Source organism: Hyla sarda, chromosome 2, assembly GCF_029499605.1.
Source record: "Hyla sarda isolate aHylSar1 chromosome 2, aHylSar1.hap1, whole genome shotgun sequence".
Lineage (NCBI taxonomy): Eukaryota > Metazoa > Chordata > Amphibia > Anura > Hylidae > Hyla > Hyla sarda.
Genome location: NC_079190.1, coordinates 222,246,307 through 222,273,456, shown reverse-complemented (window position 1 = coordinate 222,273,456; position 27,150 = coordinate 222,246,307). Strand labels below are relative to the sequence as shown.

The 27,150-nt window shown below is 39.7% G+C and overlaps 1 protein-coding gene across 2 annotated transcripts in view; it reads right to left on the bottom strand.

Moving 5' to 3' along the window:
- The window catches only part of LOC130355786 (uncharacterized), a 477,167-nt gene that overhangs the window by 63,076 nt on the left and 386,941 nt on the right, over nt 1-27,150 (bottom strand). For both annotated transcript variants that reach the window (XM_056556452.1, XM_056556451.1), the window contains 5 exons: nt 25,313-25,497; nt 24,184-24,361; nt 18,987-19,131; nt 13,024-13,180; nt 11,110-11,199 (listed from right to left, as the gene is read on the bottom strand). In XM_056556452.1, the coding sequence (XP_056412427.1) occupies nt 11,110-11,199; nt 13,024-13,180; nt 18,987-19,131; nt 24,184-24,361; nt 25,313-25,497 (755 nt within the window). The remainder of the gene's footprint in view (nt 1-11,109; nt 11,200-13,023; nt 13,181-18,986; nt 19,132-24,183; nt 24,362-25,312; nt 25,498-27,150) is intronic.

Below are 27,150 nucleotides of genomic sequence, written 5' to 3'. Positions count from 1 at the left end.
GTGCCAAAGTATTTTTGGTAGACAAGTTGACGCTTTCATTGGTACCATTTTGGGTACATGTGACACTCTGTTCATTATTTATTTTATTTTTTATGAGGTGGTATAAATAAATAAAAATCTATTCTGCTGTTGTTGTTTTTTAAATTAGGTAATTCGTCATGGGGTATAAATGACATGTTAACTTTATTCTGCAGGTTGATACGATTATGGCGATACCAAATTTCTACACTTTTTTATTTTTTTGTGCATTTATAGCATAAAAACTATTTTGGCAAAAAAAAAAAATCATGTTTGCAAGTCGCCGTATTCTGTAAGCCACAACTTTTTTATTTTTTCACCGACACAATTGTGTGAGGACTCTTTTTTTTGCAGGACATGTTGACGTTTTGGGGGAGGGGCCATATTTGGGTGTATAATAAATATAATTTATTTTATTATTTTTTATATATTTCTTATATTTTTCATAATTTTTGTAATCACTTTTTTCCACATCTGACATTTTTTTTCACTTTTTTTAACACTTTCATAATTTTTTTTACTATGATATAACGATATAATAGAGGACAGTCAGCAGCTACTGCCCAGCCAAGAAGAGGAGGAGACAACCGCCGCTTCCCCCGCTAGGCAAGCAAGTAGTGATGAGGAGAGTAATGTGGGAGGCGGTGTTGCCAGCGTTCAGGGTCCTGAAGCGGACACTGTTGAGGAACCTGAGGAGGACATCAGTGACGTGCAGACACTTGCTGATGATGATGAAGCCGATCGCAATTGGGAGCCGGGGCTTCATCATCATCAGTAGAAGAGAGTTGCAGGTTGCCCGTAAGGCAGCAGCTGAGCCGGCAAGGTGGTAGCATGATTCGTAGCCAGCATGGAGGAAGAAGTGAAAATTCTGGAGCCAAACGTGTCTGGGGGAGACCACCTGCTTTGCGGCAGCCTAACTTCCCGGGAGGTAGTTGAACAGGGGTTCCGGGAGACGGCGGCAGTAGCAGTCAATTAGTGCAGACTGTTTGTGGGAAAACCAGCTACTCGGCGGTGAGGCAGTTCTTCATCAAGCATACGGAAGAGGTTAACATAGCCACCTGCAAGATGTGTCGGCAGAAGGTGAAGCGTGGCCAGGGTCCCAATGTTGGCACCACAGCCCCGCGTCAACGTCTGCTGTGCCACCATAAAACGGCCTGGGAGAACCGTGGCTCCGATGTAGTGGTCCAGCCTGCTGCATCACCCAGTGGCACGCCGCTCCCTCTTTCAGCCAGCCAAGGCTCCACCATCTCAGTCGAAGGGAGATGTGCATCATATCCTCCTTCTGTTGCTTCAAATGCTCCTGCTCCTCCTACTTTTAGTCAGTCATTCTGCCAACAATCCATCCGCGAAGCCATGTCCAAGAGACAACAGTTTGCTCCCACTCATCCAACGGCGCAGAAGCTGAATGTGCTCCTGTCTAAGTTGCTGGTGCTGCAGTCCCTCCCTTTTCAAGTGGTGGATTCTGCACCTTTCAGAGAACTGATGGCTTGATTAGAGCCGAGGTGGAACGTGCCAAGCCGTCATTTCTTTGCGAAGAAGGCAGTGCCAGCCAATCACAATTTTGTGGAAGAGAAGGTGGGCCAGTCCTTGAGCATGTCAGTGTATACCAAAGCCAACGTCTGGAGCTGTAACTATGGTCAGGGACAATACATGTCCTTTACGGCTCACTGGGTGAATGTGGTTCCTGCACAACCACAACACCAACTTGGACAGGTCATGCCGCTTCCTCCCCCACGCTCTCAGGCTGTTGGTCCTGTCACAGTGTGCGACTCTGCCTCCTCATCCTCCACTGTGCCCTCAGCCTCCACTGCCCAGACAAGTCTCAGTGGCCCTTCAGCATACCATGTGTGCAGGGCACGGCGGTGTCACGCTGTTCTTCACATGGTTTGGCTTGGCAAACAAAGTCAAGCAGGGGAGGAACTGCTAAAAGCCCTTTGTAAAGGCTTATTCCATGAAAACTGGAAATGGGAACCATGGCGACTAACAACGGGAAGAACATCTTGCATGCGCTACGACTGGGAAGGCTTAGACATGCGCCCTGCATGGCACATGTGTTCAATCTGGTTGTGAAGCAGTTCCTGAAGTGTTCTCCCCCCCCCCCCCCCCCCATTTACAAGACATCCTAACAATGGGAAGGAAACTTTGTATGCACTTCAGACACTTGTACACCGCAAAGCACACCCTCCTTGAGCTGCAGGGTCAGAACGGTATTCCCCAACATAGTCTGATTTGTGACGTTGCCACACGTTGGAATTCCACCCTCCTTATTTTGGACCGACTGTACGAACAGAGAAAAGTCATCACCGATTTCTTGATGATCCAAGAGGCTAGGGGTACTCCCCTGTGTAACTTCAATGTGAACCAGTGGCAGCTCATACGTGACACCTGCCGTTTGCTCAGGCCCTTTGAGGAAGCCACATTATTAGTCAGTCGCAAGGATTACGGGATGAACAACGTCATTCCACTGCTTCATTTCTTACAACACATGTTGGAAAAGATGGCTGGTCAGGGCACTGGAGACGTGGCGCCTACATGCTGAACTGGAGGAGGAGGAGAAGGGGAGCTTAAGGGTTATGGGGAAGGTCATACAGAGGACCCAGGCACACCGTGACAGTATGCAGTGGAGATGGAGGCAGGGAGTCCCGAGTCACTTGCATAAATGGCATGATGAATGCTCATTTGCTTGCATAGTGACAGCCGAATTGTCACCATTCGGCAGAGGGATGACTTCTGGCTCTCCACCTTATTGGACCCTCGCTACCACCACAAAATAGGGGCCTTTTTTACACCCACTGAGAGGGAGGACAAACTGACCTACTACAGAGGCATCCTATGTAGTCAACATAGAAAACAGAGTCCGGCACTCCGGGATCAGAGTATAGGAATGCTGCCGCAATACTGATGATGCTGACACCTGGCCGGCTATCCACGGGTGCTTGAACTAGAACTAAAGATATTGTGACTACGGGCATAGAAGAAACAGACTGTACAGCACTCACCAGGAAATTTCGCCGGGATGGCACTTTCTTTATTGCATATAGAACGGGGTTACAGCAGCATGCTCGGAGGAAGAGGAACGCGAGCTCGGAGCTCGGTTTCGCACGAGCTCTCTGAGCTCGCATTCTTCTTCCTCCGAGCATGCTGCTCTAACCCCGTTCTATATGCAATAAAGAAAGTGCCATCCTGGCGAAATTTCCTGGTGAGTACTGTACAGTCTGTTTCTTCTATGCTCGTATCCTATGTAGGCAGTTGGCCGATGCCTGTCGGCGCCATCATCCATCCTCTCGCAGGTTTGAATCAGGGGGACCCCTATGCTCACCTTCCACTGCCATGGTTGCTGGGGAGGGGTGGCAGGAGCAGCACCAGCTCCATCAGTAGCAGCCTTAGTCTACAGTCGCGATGAGTACCTTTCTTTACCCAAATAGTGAAGCAACTCATCAGCAGCAGGTAGACCGGGAGCAGGACCTGAACCAGCAGGTGGTGGCATACCTTGACATGACCAGGCCAACACACCTTGAACATCCGCTGGACTTCTGGGCAGCCAAACTTGATTTGTGGCTGCAACTAGCAGAGTTTGTCCTGGAAAAGCTGTCCTGCCCGGCCAGTAGTGTGCCATCAGAGTGGGTGTTTAGTGTGGCGGGGGCCATAGTCACCCCCAAGGAGAACTTGTCCACGAAAAATGTGGAGAGACGGATCTTTGTGAAGATGAATCAGGCATGGGTCAGCCACCAATGCCTGATGCATCAGAGTAGATTTACCATGGTGCCACACCAACACTTCACAAATATGGATAGTGGCAAACAGATTTAAGGTGCTGCTCCCCAGTTACTAACATTCCTCTGCATCAGACCTTTTTTCACCCACCTTTGTCACTGGGTACTGGTATTGCCACCCACCACACCACTCTATCACCGGGTCACTTTCAGGACTCCTAATGCTGCTGCTGCCACTTCCAGGCTGTGCCATTTAGCCACTATATGGTCTCCTCATGCTTCAGCCACCTCCAGGCTGTGCCATTCAGACACTATATGGTCTCCTCATGCTGCCACACACTCCAGGCTGTGTCATTCAAACACTATATGGTCTCCTCATGCTTCAGCCACCTCCAGGCTGTGCAATTCAGACACTATATGGTCTCCTCATGCTGCCACAAACTCCAGGCAGTCATTCAGCCACTATATGGTCTCCTCATACTGATGTCACCTCCAGGCTCTGTCATTGTGCCCCCCTGTGACATGAAACTCCTTGTTATATGTGGTCCTTTGTACACTAAAACTTGGGAGTGTTAGCTAAAATTTCAATTTCAAAATCCTAAATTCCAAATCAAAATTTTAAATTTCAAAATCTTAAATTTCAATGGTCTCCTCATGCTTCTGCCAACTCCAGGCTGTGCCATTCAGACACTATATGGTCTCCTCATGCTTCAGCCACCTCCAGGCTGTGCCATTCAGACACTACATGGTCTCCTCATGCTTCAGTCACCTCCGGGCTGTGTCATTCAGCCAATATATGGTTTACTGATGCTGCTGGGCCTGGGACATTACTCACAATATTTTATAGTAGCACTAGCTAACATAATGCTTCCATTTCAATTTTAAAATTCATCTTTTAATCTTAGGGATTGTGAAGCTCTAGGGTCTACTCATGCTGCCACCTGCTCCAAGCTGTGTCTTTCAGCAACTATATGGTTTAGTGATGCTGCTGGGCCTGGGACATTACCTTAAATTCCAATTCCAGGCTGTGTCATTCTGCCAGATTATGGTCTCCACATGCTGCTGCCACCTTTAGGCTCTGTCATTGTGCCGCCATGTGACTACTTGTTAGATTGGGTTTTGTAGTCATACAATATTAGTTAAAAGTAAACACTGGGACATTACACTTTGGAATGTAATATAAATCTTACATTTAAAAAAATTGATGTAATCTTTTCATGACTGAGGCCCTATGGTCGTCGACATAATATTACCTGTAGAATTATCGCTAGAATCCAATGAAACAGCTTGGAACGATAACAATGAACCATAACTGATTAAATGAAACATTCGCACTTTCATAGTCAGGGGGGCGCTGAGAGGCAGGAGCTGGAACATGTGGTATCTTGCCTGGCGGAGGATAGCCAGCTCAATGCTCACCAGAATGGGTACTCAAAAAATGTAAATAAATTCTAATTAAATTAAATAAAAATGATATGAAAAAATCTCTTTATCCTCTACAATTTTGACACCCTATGGTCTCTTTGCTGCCACATTAATGCTCTGCAGCAGTGATTCTAATAGCAATGCCTATAATCTGCATGTCATACTGAATAACAGTATTATTTCACTAACACAGCTCACTCCCTATGCGTGTTAGAACAAATCAAACTGTTTTACACACCTATTGAGGCTCTCTGTATGCCAGAAATAGCCATTTTTAATACAGATTAGCCGCAAACAAATTTGATCCGAAACAAATTTTTTAAGAAAATTCGGCGAATCGTCCGAATCTTATTTTTCAAAAGTTTGCTCGTATCTAGTACACATGCTACTTTTATGTCTACTAAAAATATAGTAGAGTTAGATCAACCCTCACCCACCCCTATTTGTGAAATTGGGACTTTTTGTCTGATGTCCCATGCAAGTCCATGGGACTTCCAGTATATCTCCTGATCTCTCAGGCTGCAGAGATTGCCCAGGACTTTTAAACACCTTGCTGACTGTCTGGGACATGAAAATGGGATATTAGGCCGGGATATGAGGACAGGATATGAGGTTGAGAAATGAGGTCAGGATATGAGGTTGAGATATGAGGTCACAATAGGAGGACGAGATATGAGGTAGGTATATGAGGTTGGGATATGAGGATGGTAATTGAGGACAGGATATGAGGTAGAGATATTAGGTTGGAATATGAGGACAAGTGTGTCATTGTTGTTTTTCCTCTACCACTAGGTTTAGGCAGGAAGACTGGGCAATGCTGAGTACTAGTGCTAGTATAACATTTAAAAAAAAACTCCCAATATTTTTCCTCTCATACTACAATTCGCTGCTCTCAATGTTACCTACCACCATAGGACACTGAAGATCTTGAGATGTCTTTTGTATTAAAGGGGTACTCCGGTGAAAACCTTTTTTCTTTTAAATCAACTGGTGGCAGAAAGTTAAACATATTTGTAAATTACTTCTATTAAAAAATCTTAATCCTTCCAGTACTTATTAGCTGCTGAATGCTACAGAGAAAATTCCTTTCTTTTTGGAATACTGATGACATCACGAGCACAGTGCTCTCTGCTGACATCTCTGTCCATTTTAGCAACCATGCATAGCAGATGTATTCTAAGGGCAGCATGATGGCTCAGTGGTTAGCACTGCTGCCTTGCAGTGCTGGGGACTTGGGTTCAAATCCCACTAAGGACAACAATAAATAAAGTGTTATTATAATAGCGTCAGCAGAGAGAACTGTGCTCGTGATGTCATCAGAGAGAATTCCAAAAAGAAAAGAATTTCCTCTGTAGTATTCAGCAGCTGATAAGTACAGGAAGGATTAAGATTTTTTAATAGAAGTAATTTACAAATATGTTTAACTTTCTGCCACCAGTTGATTTAAAAGAAAAAAGGTTTTCACCGGAGTACACCTTTAAGAAAATATATGTTTTATAATTCTAACAGTATCATTAAAGGAAATCTTTCACCAGTTTTCAATTTCACCCGCACTAATGGTATAGGGTAGTAGTAGGGTTGCGTTCCCAACCCCCCCCCCCCCCCCATGCACGGTGACGTCCATCTTCACATCTTCATAGGAAGCGCTTCCTCCCCCTATGCTGAGGCTCTTATGTTGCAGAATGGATCTCTACTCTGCAGCATAACACTTCTCTGTGATTTTTTTTTTTTTTTGCGAGGAAAGAGACTTTTTTTTTTGATGACTGCGCATGTGAAGGAGAGGAGTTATGCTGCCAAATGGAGCTCCATTCTGCAGCATAAGAGTCTCAGCACAGGGGGAGGAAGAACTTACTATGAAGACAGACGTCCCGATGCACAGGGGGCTTGGGAATGCATTAGCATACCAAGAAAAAGAAGAATATTGCTAGAACAGAGGCACAGATTGGGGATCAGTAAGAGTTATTTTTATCAGTGCCAGCCGCACTACAAGCCTATGCCAGTAGGTTAGTGTGGGTGATCCTGATGACAGTTTCTCTTTAAATGCCATATTGCTACAATTTACATTTTGGTCTGCACACTAAGAAATACAGCATCTAAATATACACAGAAACATAATTAAAAATATAAATGTGGTATAGTAAAGATAAAACTACAACACATTTTTTAAAACATCATTACAGTTCAGATAATCCAGGATTTCCATATTTTTATTATCTGACACCACAGGCTAAAAATGCCTGTGCAGTATGTCACAGCTGCTGTGATGGTACATGGCTTGTCAGACCAGCCTATTCATATTCCAGTCTCTGGAAATGAATTTAAAATGATGAATAATAATATTGATTATCTATGTTCGGCTCGGGGAGCTGTCTTAGTTGTCCAGCTGTGCTTTATTAGGCAGCAGCAGAACATAAAGAATAACTTTTAACTAATGTCAGTCACAAGTCTAGAGATTTTCTATTAGTTCCTGCTTCCATATTATACCTAGCACAAAATCCCTTCATGGAGCAGCGTATGCCTTTAACAGTCTTCCCATCTTTTCGACATGCTTGCATTCTAGTCCGAAAGATGCACTGTCATATTCTTTGCAGATAGTGTATTGATAATATGACTCCTAGTACTATAATAAATAGACTATATAAGGTTAATACTCTACAGTTGTCCTCAAAAGTTTGCATACCCTGGCAGAAATTGTGAAATTTTGCCATTGATTTAGAAAATATGACTTTTCATGCACAAAAAAAAAAACTCTTACTTTTATTTAACCCCTTAGAGACACAGCCCATTTTGCCCTTTGGATATTTTTTCCTCCTCGCCTAGATATAACTCTTTCACTTTTCCATCTACAGACCCATATGAGGGCTTGCATTTGCTTGACCAATTCTACTTTGCAATTGCACTTTTCTTTTTACTGTAAAATGTATGGTGCAAACAAAAAAATATTTATTTTGGGGGGGACTGAAAAGAGAACTACAAGTTTGCAACTTTTCAATTTTATAAAGTGCACTTAGGGTCAAAATTACATGTTATCTCTATTCTATGGGTCAATATGGTTGAAATGATACCCATGTTAACATAGCTTTTCTACTATTGTACTGCTTAAAAAAAAGTTTAAAATTGCTGTGGGGGGGGGGGGCGGAGAGGGGTTATTTTTTATTAGAGGAGAAGCTTATTAGTGTAAGCATAGGAGACTTTTATTTGCAATCTTCAGATTGCTTACACTAAGTAATACTATGCTGTTGCACAGCATTACTTAATGTTATCAGGGATCTGCTGATGCTGGTTAGACCCCCACTTTGAGAGTTTATTCACATGTACAGTATTTGGTTTAATGCTGCCAATTTGAAGCTGTGTTTAGGCAATTAGTTTACTCTGCAGCATAAAATCTGCAGCTTCAAAGGAAACACATTTTGTACTGTTTGAATCATAGTGACCTGCCAAAAATATTTGCAGTTCTACTGTACACAATAAAAAAATGCCAAATTGCTGAGTTTTTTTCTTTTTCTTATTTCAATTTCAAGTTAATAAAAGCAACAGATGAAAAGCAACAGGTGGAAAAAAAAAAGTGCTGAGCATAAAATACATTTTTCTTCCAATACACAGGGTTATAGTAAGGGTGAACCGGATTAAAATAAGGTATAATAAATTAGGTGTTGGAGATATACCTTTTCCAACCCAGAATTGTTAATATGTTAATTGTCAGTTTTGCTAAATTAACCCACCATACCCAACATCCCTGCCTTCATCCTCTTTACTGCCATATGCCTGCAAACCCTATTAAAAGTGGAACAATCTGGAGACAATTATCTAAAGTATATAGTCAGTACACCTAAAATGTCAAAAAGATCTACCAAAAAGGTATATTAGGGAAGCTTAAGTTGTATTAACATGCTTCATATAGTATGTTTCTACCCATAAGATAAGTGGAGCAGGTGAAATAGTACAGCAGGTAGAGAGGGTATAAGACCTCTAAACAGAGGTAGGAGAGATCTTTTTAATATATATTAAATTAGTAAAAGCTGAATAATCACTTCTTCTACCACATCCTCAAAACCATCTATACTGTCTGATGTCCACTTAATACCGTATATACTCAGGTATAAGCCGACCCGAATATAAGCTGAGGCCCCTAATTTCACCCCAAAAACCCAGGAAAAGTTATTGACTCGACTATAAGCCTAGGGTGGGAAATCATCCCCCCATGTCATCATCCCCCCTTCATCATCACCGCCTGTCAATCCCTTCAGCCATCGGCTGTCCGGGCATGCTGGGAGTTGTAGTTTTGAAACCTCTGGAGGTCCGCAGGTTGAAGACCACTGCGGCCTTCGTCATCATCCTTGACGACGATGCACAGGGACGTTCATGCGCGTCGTCGTCAAGGCAGCGTCTGGATGATGACGAAGGCCGCAGTGGTCTTCAACCTGCGGACCTTCAGAGGTTTCAAAACTACAACTCCCAGCATGTCCGGACAGCCATCGGCTGTCCGGGCATGCTGGGAGTTGTAGTTTTGCAACTGAGAAGGGATTGACAGGCGGAGAGTTCACTCGAGTATAAGCCGAGGGGGGCGTTTTCAGCACGAAAAATCGTGCTGAAAAACTCGGCTTATACTGGTGTATGTACGGTACTTTCCAGAGTCATGTCTTTTCCTCTGGGTAAACTTGGAAAGTACTTGGAGGCAGTGAAAAATAGAGCTCTCTAACCTAGTCCTGTCTTGGAAATATTAATACTATTAGTACAAAAAAAAGAATCTAGTCACATAGCAACACATCTGCTGTTTAGAACACAATGTTTAAATGCATTTAGAAATATTCCTTGGTGAGAGTTTATGTTTAAAGGGTTCCTTAGTTAGGGGTTCTCAATTCATTAATAAGTCTAGATGAGTATATGAGTGACTCAGAATTAAGTTTTTCCCATGGTGCCCAATAAATCTAATTTATTCAAACAATTCATAACTACAATCTTTGGTGAATATTAGAATAAGCAGCAGTGTTCATGATCTGTAGAGAAGCATGGTAGACCTTATAAAGAAACCAGAAAGTGCAAAACTTCTCTGCGCAGTGACTCACAATAACATATTATATATACTTTACCAATAATATAATTTAACATGACAAATATTTAACTGTAACATAAAGAGAGGTTCTTCCACCAAGATCGATCAGGAATTCTGTATAATGAATTTAATGTCACAGTTTTTAAAGGTGAATTTTCTCTAAAATGAAAGACAGGCCTGATTACATAACTCTCTTATGCTTCATAGCAGAAAGGTAGAAATATGTTCCAATTAATTGGTTAACCATAATACCACTATGATCAATTGAAACTGCTCATCACAATAAAGACATTCAGAGAGCTATGTTCTTACTATTATGCCTGCAATCCAAAGTGCATCAGTCTGCAACTTCCCTTGTTGCCAATGATTAATAGCCCATAAGCGGGAAGAGTCCACAAAGAAAAGTGCCAAGAGAAGCAGGTGCAGGAGGCTTTATATTATCATGACTGCTACAAGCTAATTCAGCAGTGTCAGCTCTAACTGTTATATTTTGATGATAAAATATTACCAGGAATGAAATTGATGTTCCCCGCTGCCCTTATAAGGCACAGACTCCTTCTCAATGTCAAGCAGAACACCGAGAAATGTAGGAGAATCTTTTACTCACTTTAATAGTGATAACACTTGACCATTAAGAAGTGTAATATGTAATTCTACTACTACTCTTTATGTTGAATCTAGGAGGGCTCCATCGAAAAAGTATATTATTCCTTTGTAATGCATATAGCATGCACAAATGGTGACGACAATACATTGATAGCAAATGTGGCTGACTATATCATAAAAAGGAAAATCGTTTATTCGCCACCATGACAATCTATAGCTTGTGTGTTTTGATGTATTGACTAAGACATGTTCTGCATTGAGAGTTAGGCAAATAGGAATTGTTCACATTTTTACCTGTGAAAGAACCTGCCAACTTGGTTGTTCACCTATAGTTCCATGATGTGTGGAAACCCCTTCTTTGAGAGACTGATCTGTAACATCAATCTGTAAAAGAAATTCTTGGTAGTAATTTTTCATTATTGACAAAAAACATGTTCAAAGATATAAACAAGGCTTTGGTCACATTTATTCTGACACTATTTTTGATGTATATGTTGACAAACCAACAGAACAACTTATACGTCTTCTACTGCAAATGGAGACAAAATGTTGCAATCTTATTCAGTCATTTTAAAGTCTATGGAACGGTCTTAGACCACCTGGTTGACCATCTTCATAAAAGCATAAAAACAAGTTTTTTTTGGTTGATGGCAGGCCCTAATTTACAATTTCTAAAGTAGGGTAATAAATGTGTACAAATTTGAAATTTCATAAAAAAATAGGATCCAAAAAAGGAAAGATTCCCAGCACTTCCAATCCAGGCACAGAAAAAGTTGTATAAAATACAATAGCTTTATTGACGTCATTTAAAATTATAGAGAGACCATAAAAATGTAAAAGGTTCCAACACGTTTCAGTAAAACACCTTTGTCAAGGCCTGGATTGGAAGTGCTAGGAATCTTTCCTTTTTTGGATCCTATTTTTTGCTGTTGTCCTTGGATACCAGCTGCAATACCCTGAGAACCTGATCATCCAGAAGTCCTTGGATGTGAATACTGCTTGTGGAGTTTTCACTTTTTCTATAGAAATGTCATTGTAAAGTGGCCTGTTAACTTTAAAGGAGAACTTCAGCCTAATACAATTCATCCCCTAATACAATTCATCCCCCCGCGGGGTCCCAGCATTCAGAACCCCCTGCGATCTCCTATACGGACACCGGCTCTGCCATGGCTCTCCCCATCCAGGAGGAGTGTTTACCGCAGCATGTCGCCGTGGCCGACATGCCCCCTCCATGTATCTCTATGAGAGAGGCTGAGATGCAGCGTTCGCGCATCCCCAACTCTCCCATAGAGCTGAATGGAGGGGGTGTGTCTGTCAACTTCTTAGTGAGGTCGACGACACAAGTATTAGCCGGACAGAGCTGCGGCAGTGCTGGTCCCCGTACGGTAGATTGCAGGGGTCCCCACGGTAAGACACTTATCCCCTGTCCTGTGGATAGGGGATAAGTTGTCTATAGCTGCAGTACTCCATTAAGGTTAAAGGAAAACTGTCAGATATTTTCTCCCGCACTATCCACAGATAATGGTGCCCTACCTTACCCGGATCCGCCCGGCCGTTCGCCCGCAATTGTAGTTTTATTCTATGTGGAAATCTTGCTGTAACTGGCATGGGCAGGGCTTCTGCAGCTAACTGGCACTGATGTCAGCGCCGCTTATGAATATTCATCCCCTCTCCCTCCAGTTAGGAGCGGCGAAGAGAGGGAGAACTGGAGGATGAATATTCATAAGCGGCGCTGACGTTAGTGCCAGTTAAGCTACAGAAGCCCCATCGGTGCCAGTTACAGCAAGTTTTCCACAAAAAATAAAACTACAATTGCGGGCGAACGGCTATGCAGATTTGGGCAAGGTAGGGTTCATTGGAATCTGCATCTCTCACACTATCCATCAGTACCTGTGGATAGTGCGGGAGAAAATATCTGACAGTTTTTCTTTAACATTGCAAAGTTAGATACAGGTGCCTGATGGTGAAGAAGGATTTGCACAATTAGCTAAGACTTTTCAGAAAGGCACATGCTAACACGCCATGCTAACTTCACAGTTCTTCAGGAGGTGACTGGTGTACATGACGCAAATGACAAGTACCCAACCCTTCATGCTCCTATCGTGTATTAAACATATTTAGGTTTCTTTCATTGTCAATTCATGTGCCTACTTAGATAACTAGATTTTCTACAAGACATAACAAATAATATACAATACATTAACAGACCTGTATCAAAGGAGGAAGTTGCTCTAACACTGTATCAATAACTGCACGCAAGTCGGCCAATTGTTTTACAGAACAACAATCTTCCAAGATGTTTGATGGCAATGAACTTCTTACTGCATCATACATAGCTGACAGGTCCTGCATAAAATGTATTGCACTGGAATGAAAAATAAAATAATCATGACACGGCGTACTTCATACATTGGGCGTATGAGACACCGCACTACACTACAAGTTGTTCTATACTCGTAAATACAAAATTCCAGCATGAGCAGCAGATCAGGATGCAGGGAGCGAGATGTAATTTTTATGTTCTATTTCCAACAGCATCATGAATATGACAACCAAAAAAATTTAATTTAATACAATTTCACTTTTAATAATTTCATATTCACGACTGGCACATTGTTTTATTACAACGCAACAAGAGTTACAGTCCTTTGCTAGAGTTACAGGCATTTTGCCAACACCTACTTTGCTGCAATAAAACATGTACAAATTAAGGCATCTCATGTGGAAAATTCATTCAACAGCCTCAAAAGCCAAATGAATGGTAATTGCTTTGAACACAATGCTGTGGCAATCAAATCAGACTGAATCATGCCTTTAAATATACATCTACATTCTGAAGAGCCAAGATAATTATGAATTATGCAAATAAACAAGACAGTTCAATGCCATAGCTGCTGGATAGGAAGCAAAAGGGACATTCCTGTGATGTTAGAGGGATCTGCTAGTTCAATAATGACATTACATTCTTCATGCACAATTCTATTAACATGATGATGATACACATACATAATATCAACAGACAACAAAGTAATATGGATCAAAATGCTTGTTATAAATTGATCGAAAAATAACTCTTGAAATGCAATTGACATCTCTTAACACAGATCATTTTGGCCTTAAGGACATAGGAAATTTTTATTTTTACATTTTCATTTTTCTTCCTTACCCTAAAAAAAAGTCTACCTTTTTTTAACAAAATGAGTATTCTATTCTGACCCCCTATTACTTTCTTATTTTTTCATTTATGGGGCTGCATGAGGGCAAATTTTTTGAGCCCGATTTGTAGTTTTTTTGGTACCACTTTTGCGCATATGTGATTTTTTTTATCACATTTTATTGCTTTTTGGGGGGGATATAATGGGATTTAAAAAAATCTGCAATATTGAATTTTGGTATATTTTTTACATTTACACCATTCACCCTACAGGATCATTAACCCCTTGCCGCAAATGGATGCTCAGCAGGTGAGCGTGCATCAAATCCGGTGGGTCCCGGTTGCTATAGGTAACCAGGACCCACCGCTAATGCCAGACATCGCCAATCGGGCTGATGTCCGGCATTAACCCTTTAGACGCGTCAATAACTTAAGTAAACATTGCCGGTTAGCTCAGTGGTGCTGTTCGGGACCTCTGTGATGAAATCGCGGCGTCCCGAACAGCTTGCAGGACATGAGGAGGATCCCTGCCAAATGACTGCTCAGTGCCTGAGATCCAGGCAGGAGCAGTCGAGCGGCGATAACACTGATCAATGCCATGCTATTGCATGGCAGTGATCAGTGTAGGAAATCAGTGTGTGCAATGTTATAGTCCCCTATGGGGGCTATTACATTGCAATTTTTTTTTGAAAATAAAGTGTTAATGTATTGCTGAAAAAGAGGGCAAAAAAGCAGGGGCCTCCAGATGCTCCAAAAGTCAAATTAGAAGAAGAGCGAATAAAACGTAACTTTTAATCCATTCTTTAAAAACCAAGGATATCCATGTTGAATAAAATGATGATGTGCAAGTAACCAACGCGATTTGAGCTGAGTCTGGCTCTTAGTCAACTAAGAGCCAGATTCAGCTCGAAACGCGTCGGTTACTTGCACATCATCATTTTATTCAACATGGATATCCTTGGTTTTTAAAGAATGGATTAAAAGTTAAGTTTTATTCACTTTTCTACTAATTTGACTTTTGGAGCAGCTAGAGGCCCCCGCTTTTTGCCCTCTTTTTCATTTGTTTTCCGGGACACGGCCCGCTGTTTGCCTGCCTTGCTCTCCTACCTTCACTGGATCTTCAGTCATTGGACTCAATAGTGGTGAGCTGAATATTATATATATTTTTTCTCTTAATGTATTGCTGCATGTGTAAATGTCCAAACTATAAAAATATATCATTATTAAACCGCACAGTCAATGGCGTACACGTAAAAAAAAATTCCAAAGTCCAAAATAGCGTATTTTGAGTCCCCATACCGCCCCTTAAACTGAAAAATAAAAAAGTTATAGAGGTCAGAAGAGGTCATTTTTCAAAATAGAAATTTTGGTGCATGTAGTTATAATTTTTTTTTTAGTAGTAAAATAAAATCAAACCTATATAAATTGCATATCCTTGTGACCGTATGGACTTTCAGAATAAATTGAAGGTGCAATTTTTACCAAAAACTGCACTGCGTAGAAACGGAAGCCGCTAAAAATTACAAAATGGCCTTTTTTTCAATTTTGCCTCACAAATAATTTGTTTCTGGTTTCGCCATATATTTTGTAGTGAAATTATTAATGGTATTACAAAGTTAAATTGTTGGCTCAAAGAACAAGCCCTCATATGGATTTTTAGGTGGAAAATTGAAAGTGTTATGATTTTTGGAAGTGAGAAGGAAAAAAAACAAAAATGAAAAAATTGCCAGAGGGAAGGGGTTAACATTATATTTTAATAGTTTGGACACTTCTGCATGCAACAATAATAAATAAGTTAATTTGAAAAAAAAATTTGTAAAATGTGGAAAGGGAAGATTTTATTTATTTATTATTTTTTTTTGGACAGAGGCTTATTCACATTTATTTGATTTATTTGTATACATTTTTAAGCCCCCACAGGGGACTATTTATAGCAATCTTTTGAGTTTATACTGTTCAGTGCTATGCATAGGCATAGCATTGACAAGTGTTATCCACAATGGACTTCTATGGTCCGTCAAAAGGCAGAACATAAAAGGATTGCCGAAACGGGAATGGATCTGGTAAATGAAGCTATGGCCACCATCCTGACAGAACAGATGCCCAAGGTGCAAGAGGTGGTTGCTGATGGTCCGATGAGTCCCTTTACGCCCCCCTAATACTTCAGATGCCATGATCAGTATTGATCACAGCATCTAAAGGGTTAATGGCAGGCATCAGCGTGATTACTGATGTTAACCATTAGCCATGGGTCCCTGGCTTCTCATAGTCCTGACAGGACTCAGGACATGCCTGTAAGCCTGGTGCGCCAAGTACAAGGCAGCCAGAGCGTACAGATACACCCTGCATCCTCTAAAGGTTAAACTGAAATATAACCGTTCCTATTCCTGTATTATAATAAAAGTGGCCACAAGAAATATCATTAAAGCTCCTACAGGTGTTGTCACTTATTTTTATTTTGACTCCAAAAGAATAAGTCTTGGCAGTTAGCCCCTGATACTTTCCTTTTTTCTATGTTTTTCATTGTAAGGGTAGGATCACACGTGCCATATTTTGCTGTGTATTTTCTGCTGTGTATTTGCCTATCCATTGATTTCAATGGGTTGAAAAATATGCAGTAGCAAATACACAGCAAAATACCACACATGTGACCCTAACCTAAGGGTATGTTCACACGTACAGGAACCAGCACAGATTTGATGCGCATGATTTGTAACTGCAGATTAAAATCTGTGCTCAGTCGTTTAGTTTACATTGAAATCTGTAGCAGAAAATCCTGCGCATCAAATCTGCGTACATGTGAATGCGTGTACCATGGTACCATAGCCATAGGATCTATAAAAAATGTCATTTCTAGTTAGCTTTAGTTGTCACAAAAAAAAGAATAGAGAATTCCTATAACTGCAATGACTTAATAGAAACTTAAAGAAAGAGAACAACTCATTGTCTTTAGTAAATAATAACCATTTGTATTCTTCAGCTTTACATGAAGAGGAGGTGAGGTAAGAAATGCACTTTACTGGAGCTAAATTGCACAGAATGAATCCCATTCTCTCAATCTTTACTTAATAGCAAACCAAGATTTTTTTATCCAGCAGGTATATTCACAAGTATCTAATACTGATCTTGGTAAAGTAAGTGCTGTGAGTTTATGTTCACCTCCATGACATGGCTTTAAATTAAACATGCTGCCTTGTGTCTGCCGTGACTATTATTGAATCTTGAAACCAATGTAATGCTCACCCAGCCATGCATCACTCAGAATGGATAAGTACAAATGGGTTTATTTCTCTTGAGGGATGCTAACAGCCTCAGAAACAATGTGTACGAGAAATGCTCATGACTAGGATTACAGCAGGTACCGCATGATGTGTATCTTGCAAATGCAATTTGTAGGACACCAAAAAACCATATTGTGCAAGAGATCAGAATAAAACAAAGGGTAAGAAGATTGTTCTTGTGTGCCATTGCAATATATAGAATAGTCATTTAAAAGAAGATTACAATAAAATGCTTTTTTAACTTCTCTATTCCATTCTCTTCTCTATTCCATTCTCTTCTAGTTTTTAACTTCTCTATTCCATTCTCTTCTAAAATGTTGGTAAATATTGTTTAGTATATACAAGGATCATTTAAATAGTAAGGAGCACAACTAAACTAAACTTTTACTGCTAAAGGTAAAGGTGAACAATGAAAAGTTTATTTGACTTTCATACTATTGAGCAAATTATAGTAAATTATATCAGTTATTTATGTTGCTCGGTGACATGGTGCTATATTCTAGTTTCTAAAAATAAGTTGTAAACAAACAAACCATAAAGGCAAGCGATCCAAATGAATAAAAAAATGTATTGAACATATATGCATAGAAGAACATACATTTAAAAACAATAAAATACTGAGAGGTAGATGGAATAGGTAGAAGATGCTGCTGATAGGAACCATCTAACACGTGGGGGCTACGCACATGCAGTACAAGTTAATAGTGCAAATGGCGATGGTGAATAAATACCATAGTGATAGCAGTACATAGATAATACGTGAAGTGGCAAAGTGCATCAGAATATGCATCACCAAATGCCACGCCCCGGATGAAACCATGAAGCGAAACGTTGGGTTGTGGAGGCTTGCACACTTTACGCTTTCCATTGTGGTAATGATGTTTATTATTTGGTGATGCATATTCCATGTGTACCCTCAGTCACTATGACCTTGTTATGTATATGTCTGACTTTGCCACTTTACTTATTATCTATGTACTGTTATCACTATGGTCTTTATTCACCATCGCCATTTGCACTATTAACTTGTACTGCATGTGCGTAGCCCCCACATGTTAGTCGGTTCCTATCAGCAGCATTTTGCTACCTATTCCATCGTCCTCTCGGTATTTTATTGTTTTTAAATTTATGTTCTTCTATGCATATATGTTCAATAAAAATGTATATTTATTTGGATCGCTATACACTTGCCTTCATGGTTTGTTTGTACTTTTCATGGCATAGATCTAATACGTTAGGGATGCATGGTTAATCTTTGATTAAAAATAAGTTGTGCAAACTTGAAATAGTTATAGTGGAATAGTTTACTATTATTGTATATGTAAACTTGTGAGAGGGTTACAAGTGTCTTATTATACAGTAGATATGTCCCTAAAAACTAAGTGGAAAGTCTTCTATAGCTGACCACACTGTCCCTTGCCATAGTCTGCCAGAGGAAATTGACTTCTACAAGGAAAGAGTGTAAACGTATTGTTTCTGGTGGTCTAGAAGTGAAGTTTACAGTTACTTTTAATACTATAGAACAGTATCCAGGTGATTCAGCAGATAACCTAGATTAACATTGGTCACTTATCTATTGTCTCTTCCACTGCTATTAAGCAACATGTCAGTGTTATATGACAAGAGGTTCTATACAGTCTGATGGATCATCTTAGAGAAAATTGCAGTAGCTTTTCCATAGAACAATTCCACAGTACAGTTCCATAGACACAAATACACATACAAACATTACATACTTTGCATGGTCAGCAGCTCCTTCTGGACGCTTTGGCCCCAGTGACTCTTTTGTTTGCATGTGGTTAGCTAGCCAGCTGCCAAACTGTACAGGTTCCACTTCCGCAGACGGAATGGGAATGTTTAGACAGTTGATGACAAGAAATTCTGTGAAGTAATAAAACATATAAGAAACACAGCATACCACAATGTTTTCTGAAAAAACACATAGGGGGAGATTTATCAAAACCTGTGCAGAGGAAAAGTTGCTGAGTTGCCCATAGCAACCAATCAGATCACTTCTTTGATTTCTGAAAAGGCCTCTGCAAAATAATAGAAGCGATATGATTGGTTGCTATGGCCAACTCCCAAACTTTTTTTCTGGACATGTTTTGATAAATCTCCCCATAATATTTGAAATAAACAAAATGTTCACCACACAAATAATATTTTAGATAGCTCCTAAAATATTATACTTTTATTTTTAAAGACTTTTTTCACAGTACAGAAAAAAAGTCTGAGGATGTGATGCTTTTGTGATAACATTTTCTACTATTTTGCCACAGAGAACACAGATGGCACTTTGCATCGGAACTTGTAAATCACATTCACACAACGTAAACAATGTAATTATGTCATGATATTGTTACCGATTTCAACATGGAAAAACTACAACTGTGGTGGTTAGTAAAATATAACTGTGAAGAGGGTTTTCATAGAAAGAGGTCTAGCAGGTTTTATAAGCCACTTTTTCAACCTTCTACTACTCTCAATTTCCTTAAGAAATTCAATATACCAGTATTAAAAGAATATTGATATATGGAGCTGTACAACTTTCAAGTCAGGAGGGAGTACTGTAAATTGGGTATATGCATTTCATTGGTGGTTTCTGGAGGCCCCAGGAGCTACAAGGGTTTTTAAGTATAAAAGGTTGAACTCAGTAGATGGATGTCTTTTTTTTTGTCAAAGCGCTAACTATGTAACTGGATGAGAACAGATCATCCATGTTGGAAAAGAAAGAGCAGCATTTTATTTCTGCAACTGTTACAGAGATGGATCAAAGTCAGCACAGATTTCATTCAATGACTCTAAAGAAAGATAATCATAGTCTTTGCAAGGACAATTTGTTATACCGTAAGAGAAAGATACCACTGAAGGCTGAGTGGATAGTAATGTTTAATTCCAGGCAGCTTTCCATTTCACAAAACTGATTTCAAAATTGATTTCTCTGTACGTGTGCAAAAATGCTGACTGACAGAATCACACAGGACCAATAAATCTGCCATGTATTTGGTTAAGTACTTATTCATTTTGAAATATATCTATATTACCAGAATAACAATGGGATATTGAAAAGCAGGGTGCATAAATTGTGCTAATGATAACAAGACAAAATCATGCACCTCTAAATCAATATTCCTTGTGGGACCTTAATGTAATATCAAGAAAAACACAGCAGATTGCAATAAAACAAACAATACAAATAAAATATGATATTATCATAAAAATCTAGTACTAAGGGAAAACACTTGTGTATAGTAAATGCTTCCTGGATTTCAGACTAGAACAATAATATGAAACATTTTAATACATAAAATCAATGCTCACCACCTAAGGACCATAACAGGTAAACATTTCAACTATTGTACCGCTTGACTGCAGGGAGTGTGCCTGCTTCTAAACCCATGACAATCTTTTGTTTCCTTCTTAAAAGATAGCCATCTCTAATATGTGGTACTAGATAGCCAGTTTTTTTATTACTTTTGGAGGAGAGCTTATTACATACACATAGGCTACAGCCTGCATTGCTAAATGGGCACTGGCTTTGAATGGGGTATTCATTTCTTTTTTTTTTAAAGACAGGTAATGGGGATGAAACTGTATTAAAAAAAAATGTCACCTCTCACAAGGGGGTGGGAGGATTTCTCAACAGGTTTAGAGCCTTTTTTGGTGTAGAAAATTCATGCAGAAATATCTCCTAATCTACACCATTAGTCTCACATTTTTTGCAAAACAGGATACAAAGTCGCAGATGAAGAATCTTACAAAACTTTTTAGACTGCTATTACATATTCAGATGAATGCAGAGTATAATAAACTTGCAAGTGACATTTTTCAAATAAGTGCTAGTCCCTTATCAATATCTTGGGTTTCTGGATACTATTTTGTACTAACAGGTCTTCGGTTAAAAAAATAATATATTTTTTTGGTCATTAGATTGTGGACTGAAAGCATGCAAATGAAATTGTGGTCAATATGGAATGACCAGCAGCACCATTTACACAAGACTGAACTAAGCAGCATCAGTATTTACATCAGGGTGTGAACAGAGCAGGATCAGTATTTACATCAGACTGTGGACAGAGCAGCATCAGTATTTACACTAGTCTGTGAAGTGAGCAGTAGCAGCATTTCTATTAGACTGTGGACTAAGCAGCAACAAAATTAACACTGGACTTTAAAAGTAAGCAGTATTAGCTGTCATGAAAGGCAGGGAAGAGTGAGCCCTAAGCTGACCCTGACCATCTTTCCCTGCCTACCTGTATAGCCACCCTAAACCGGTGACTCTACAACAGGGGGAAAGTCCATATGCTAACTAAAGTGCAGAGGATGAACAGGTAAACTGAAGTCAGACATTATACAGATCAAGGATGCATAAGGACCAATTTATACTACACAAAATACAAAAACACACAAAGACCCCTAGGTCTTAATACAGACCAAGATACACAGGAAAACAAGAAACCAAACTGACTCCTATGTTAGGGAAATAGCAAACTCAAGATCTAACCAGGAACCGGATTAACTAGAAAACCAAACTCCAAAAACTGAGGGACATAAAATACATAATCCAGAAAGACTCCAAGTTAGGGGCACATAACTATGTGGGACATATCCTAACCTTGGAGGAATACACAAAATACAAGCATATCAAAACACAGGTAAAGATTCAGAATAACAAAAACAGGTGTGAACACTAACAAAGATACAGGTTCTCAAAACAGCTACAAAGCTAGACATGAAAACACCGACCATAGTACAGACAGAACACTGGTAAAAGCCAGACAAGACTTAACTTATAAGCAACAGCAATGCAAAGTACATGTGTACAGAGACAGACAACAGTGCAAGGTGGATTAAAATTAGCAGGCAGGCTGAAGGCCTTAGAAGAAATTTAAATACCCCTCCCATTTCTACTGAATAGATAGGATCTGCAACTCTTACCTGACCAGGGAGCAACATGCAGCCTGGCCAGGTATGTTCATTATATTAGCATTTACACTAACCAGTACACTGGCTGCATTTACAGTACACTAGACTAAGGACTGATCTATAGTGCTACCTTCTGACAACTTGTAGTTGTCACTACAGCTTACTGCATACATTTATACAATTCAATAAAAACACAGTATGCAGCAAGCTCTTATGTTTCCACTAGTGTCTGTATTTGTGTTAACATTTTCATATATTTCTGGGGCAAAAAATAAATGGGGAGGGGCAAATCTAATTCTGGATAAAAATGGCACTTTTTCACTTACACAGCTAACACAAAAGAAAAAAAGAAAAAAGAAAAGAATGAGGCTGAGGTAGTGGGAGATGGGTGTTATCCCACACAACCTGGCAGATTTATTACTATTCACACCAGAAATTGACTAAATTGTACCTCACATCTACGCCAACGCCAGAGGATAGGGGATATAATGTCTGATCACGGGGGACCTGCTGCTGGGACCCCCCGCAATCTCCCTGCAGCTCCCGCACTGTATGTGGGGCTGCACCTCTAGTGTCGGAAACTTGCGGGTTTCCCGAGACTGGAGACATGACATAATGTCATAGCCCCCCCCCCGTGAAGTCATGCCACGCCCCGTCCATTCATGTCTATGGGAGGGGGCGTAACAGCCGTTACGCCCCCTCCCATAGACATGAATGGAGGGGGCGTGGTGTGACATCACGGGGTGGGGGGGGGCGTCACGTCTCCATTCTCGGAAACCCGGACGTTTCAAACAATGGAGATGCAGCCCAGCATACAATTTCCCAGCAGCAGGCCCCCCGCGATCAGACATTGCATCCTCTATCCTCTGGATAGGGGATAAAAGCTTAGATCTCGGAATACCCCTCTAAGTATTGTAGGAAAATACATTTTAGTGGTAGAAGAATTAATGTAACACAAAGCACTGATATTGTTTCTCACTGGTGAATTATAGTAAGCTTCAATAATACTGTCAACCTACTTGAAATATGTATTGATTTCATAACATGTATTTCAGAAATGTTCATTTTAAATGTAAGTTTCAGGTGAAATTGTCTCAAAGAGTAATGTCAGATTTTGAAAGATACGGTAAGTACAATTATTTTCCAACAGATCTAAAAGTATATTTGTACTGCATTTTATTACTAAGAGGGCTTTAAAGGAGCTTAACTTTTTCGATATTTATAAGGAAACATCTAAATAAGAAACCTATACATTTGTAAGGTACAATATGTATACGGTATGTATACAGTGGTTTGTGGTGAGTGCTGGATTCTATTGGTTCTTGCTTCCTTCTTTTTGCCTGAGATATTCTATTGGGGTTTTCCTAGCACCACTGCCAGTCTCATTCACCTGATAGCCTGCAGCGTTTACCCGAGACTCCTTCTCCGTGTGTCTTGGTGGAGTGGAGTGGAATTTGCAGTGCTGCTTCATGCCTTCTGCTGACTATGTAGGTTAGGCACAGTATGTATGCAAAACATAGTTATTATTATTATTATTTTTTTTTTTTTAATGGCTTGTCCAAAGCCAGAAAAACAACATTGAGGTCAAATGATCTTCCAGACAAGAGACAGAATAGTCCTCAAGCAAACCAGATGGTCCTAAAGATTTGAGGAGGCCCAGAAATGGAAGAAAAAACACTTTGTACATGTTCTCATTACAGTCATTTATTTTATGTTGCAGACTTTATAAGGCAAAACAATCACACAATGCCAAATAAAGGCTTAGAATGACATTTAGGAGTATGTGCACTGCGTTCATGAGCCATATGTTTAAAGGCAAGGTGGGTAGAAGAGTCCTTGCTGTAAATCAAGAAAGTTATATATATATATATATATATATATATATATATATATATATATATATATATATATAGCCTACATGGAACCATAATTGCCTTGAGTGCATTGAGAAACTGAAGAATTAAAACTGACAAGAAGGGTTTTACATTTGCTGACATTATAGCTTACCTTGTTCCTTTAGGCTGTTTGATAAGATCTCATACACAACAGCTTCAATGTATTCCACATCCTCCAAGGTAAGCGCAAGACAAGCATATACAGAGTTCACTTCTTCCACCACTGCTTCAATACAGTTCTTATCACAGCTTTTCATTTTGTCATAGGTAGACAGGACTGTATTCAGGGCCTAATTATACAAGTAAACACTTTCATAAATATTTTATGTCAGAGGAAACCCTATTATAATATGAGAAAAGCATCACTGGAGCGACATAGAACTACTCTAAATGTGAAGTAAATTATGTATCTTGATATCTAACAGACAAGGATTGTACATCCCTTTTTGCCCTAGTCTGCTTAAAACCTTAATTTTGTGTTCACATATTAAGTATTCAATGTGGTATTCCCAAAATTAGGGTGCATTCACACACTGGATCTGATGCAGATGTGACTTAATAAATCCAGAATTGCAGATCCGCAGTTATAAAATCTGAAGTTGCATATTTTAGAAGGCAATGCCTTTATTGACATGCCAACCAAAATACAGAAGAACTGCCTTTTAAAATCCACAGTTGTGACTTAAAATCTAAATCTGCAGATTTTACAACTTCCGATCTGCAGCAGATCCTTAACCCACACAATTATTGCAACAGTTTTGGAAAATCCCTGCAAAAGTGCAACACATCTGCTACATGAACAAAGCCTAAAATACACCTGTCAATCATAAGCTGCCATGTGTGCTCTGAATTAACACTCGATTATCTTGGGAATGTTCTGAAACTTGATCTTATTTTATTTTTCAGAACTGAACTAAAATGATCTAATGACAAGCTTTAGCCACAGCCATATTACTTACATATTATTTCATGACTTGTACTGATTTAGGAGACATAACTTGGTAGACTATTTACGTAGTGTGAAAACAATAAATATGTGCATTACTTATGTATGATAGGTCTGCACTGTAATAAGGTTAACCTGTTTTAAAAGGTAGAACAGGTAGAAAAGGTAGAACTGTTTACTGGACTAAAAAAACCTTCTCAACTAATTCTTTCAATGGAATGATTTCATTGAAAAGGTTAATAGAATAACATAGGCTAAATAACAATAATACAAGAAAATGAAAACCTGAGAATACCTGATGAAGCTGCACAGGACTTGTTTCTAGCAAGAGGTTCAAACCAGTTTTGGGATATATCCTCTGTGTTTGGAGAAATCCTTGCAATAAGCAAACTGCATAGCAAAGTCTTTGTATTGTGATGGGGCTCATTTTTGCTCTAATACAAGTTTCCTCCTCCATCTGATCCAGGGCTGATAGGATAGCTAAGGAAATAATTTTTAATATATTTTAGAAAATGCACGTGGGTTGTAGTTTTGAACTCTCCAAGACAAGTTGTTTATAGATAACTCCTTCAGTGACTTCTCAATATTGGCATGGCTTATGTAGCAAAGCCCCTATGGTGATGACTGATCAGTTAACCAGATACAAATAAACATTACATGCCCCAATTTGAATCTGTGGTCATACAAAGAAAAAAAAAAAAAAACGTATTTTTCTGACTTCTAGAGCAAGGTCTTGAACAGGAGATCTCTCAGTAAAGGAAATGCCTAAAGTGGGTGTAATACTGTGAAAATATGGTTGATACCATAGTTAATCAACAAACGTTAATTTCTTGCTAATTTATTAACCTCTTAAAGGCCATCTCTGGCCGAAAAAACCTATCCCCTACTGTATGGGGAGGGGGCGTACCGTTGACCTCTCTTGGTTGACGCTACGTTCATTAGCGCTCTCACTGAGCGCTAATGAGTGGGCCCCTTCAGGAGATTGCACATAGCGGGGGTTCCCAGTGGTCGGACCCCCCATGATCAAACACTTATCCCCTATCCTGTGCAGATGTCCTTTAAGGACGCAGGGCATATCTGTACACCCTGTGCCTGCTCCCCTGCTATGACCCGGGCTCACGAGCTGACCCCGCATCTTAGCAGGGTGGTCCTGGCGGCTAACAGCCAGAACAGCTGGGAGGACGGAGGAGGGTACCTACCTGTCTCCTCACCATACGTGTAGTGATCTTCTGCTCTATGCCTTCTCAGCAGGCTAGAACAGCAGAGCGCCAATAACACTGATCAATGCTATGCTATGGCATAGCATTGAGCAGTGTATGCAATCAGAAGATTTCATGTAATAGTCCCCAGTGGGGACAAAAAAATTGTGTAAAAAAAAAAGTAAAAAAATAAAAGTTAATAAATGTGATTTAACTTTCCCTAATAAAAGTTTGAATCACCCTTTTCCCATTTAAAAAAATACATAAACAAATATGGTATCGCCGCGTGCGTAAATGTCTGAAGTATAAAAATATAATGGTAATTTAACCGCATGGTCAATGGTGTATATGTAGAAAATAATTTCAAAGTCCAAAATGCATATTTTTGGTCATTTTGTAGACCCTAAAAAATGTATAAATGTATAAAAAGTTCACCGTAGCTAATCGGTACAGCTCACCCTCCAGTCTATACCATGACACGGACGAGACCAGGATCTCTTGGAGTAAATGAAAAAAGTAGACAAAGTCCAGAGCAGTATCAGAGCAATATGTGTTGATTTATTCAGCAATCAGCCAACATGGAGAACAGGTGACGTGTTAGTCAAAAAATTTATAAAAAGCAATCAAAAAGTCCAATCAAAACGAAAATGGTATTGATAAAAACTACAGACCACGACACAAAAAATGAGCCCTCACACATCCCTGTATAGGGAAAAATAAAAAAAAGTTATAGGGGTCAGAAGATGATAATTTTAATCATACTGATTTTGGTGCATGTAGTTATAATTTTTTTTAAGTAGGGATAAAATAAAACCTACATAAATTGGGTATTCTTGTAATTGTATGGACCTACAGAATATATATAAGGTGTCATTTTCACCGAAAAGTGCACTGCTTAGAAACAGAAGCAGCTAAAAAATCCAAAATGGCGTTT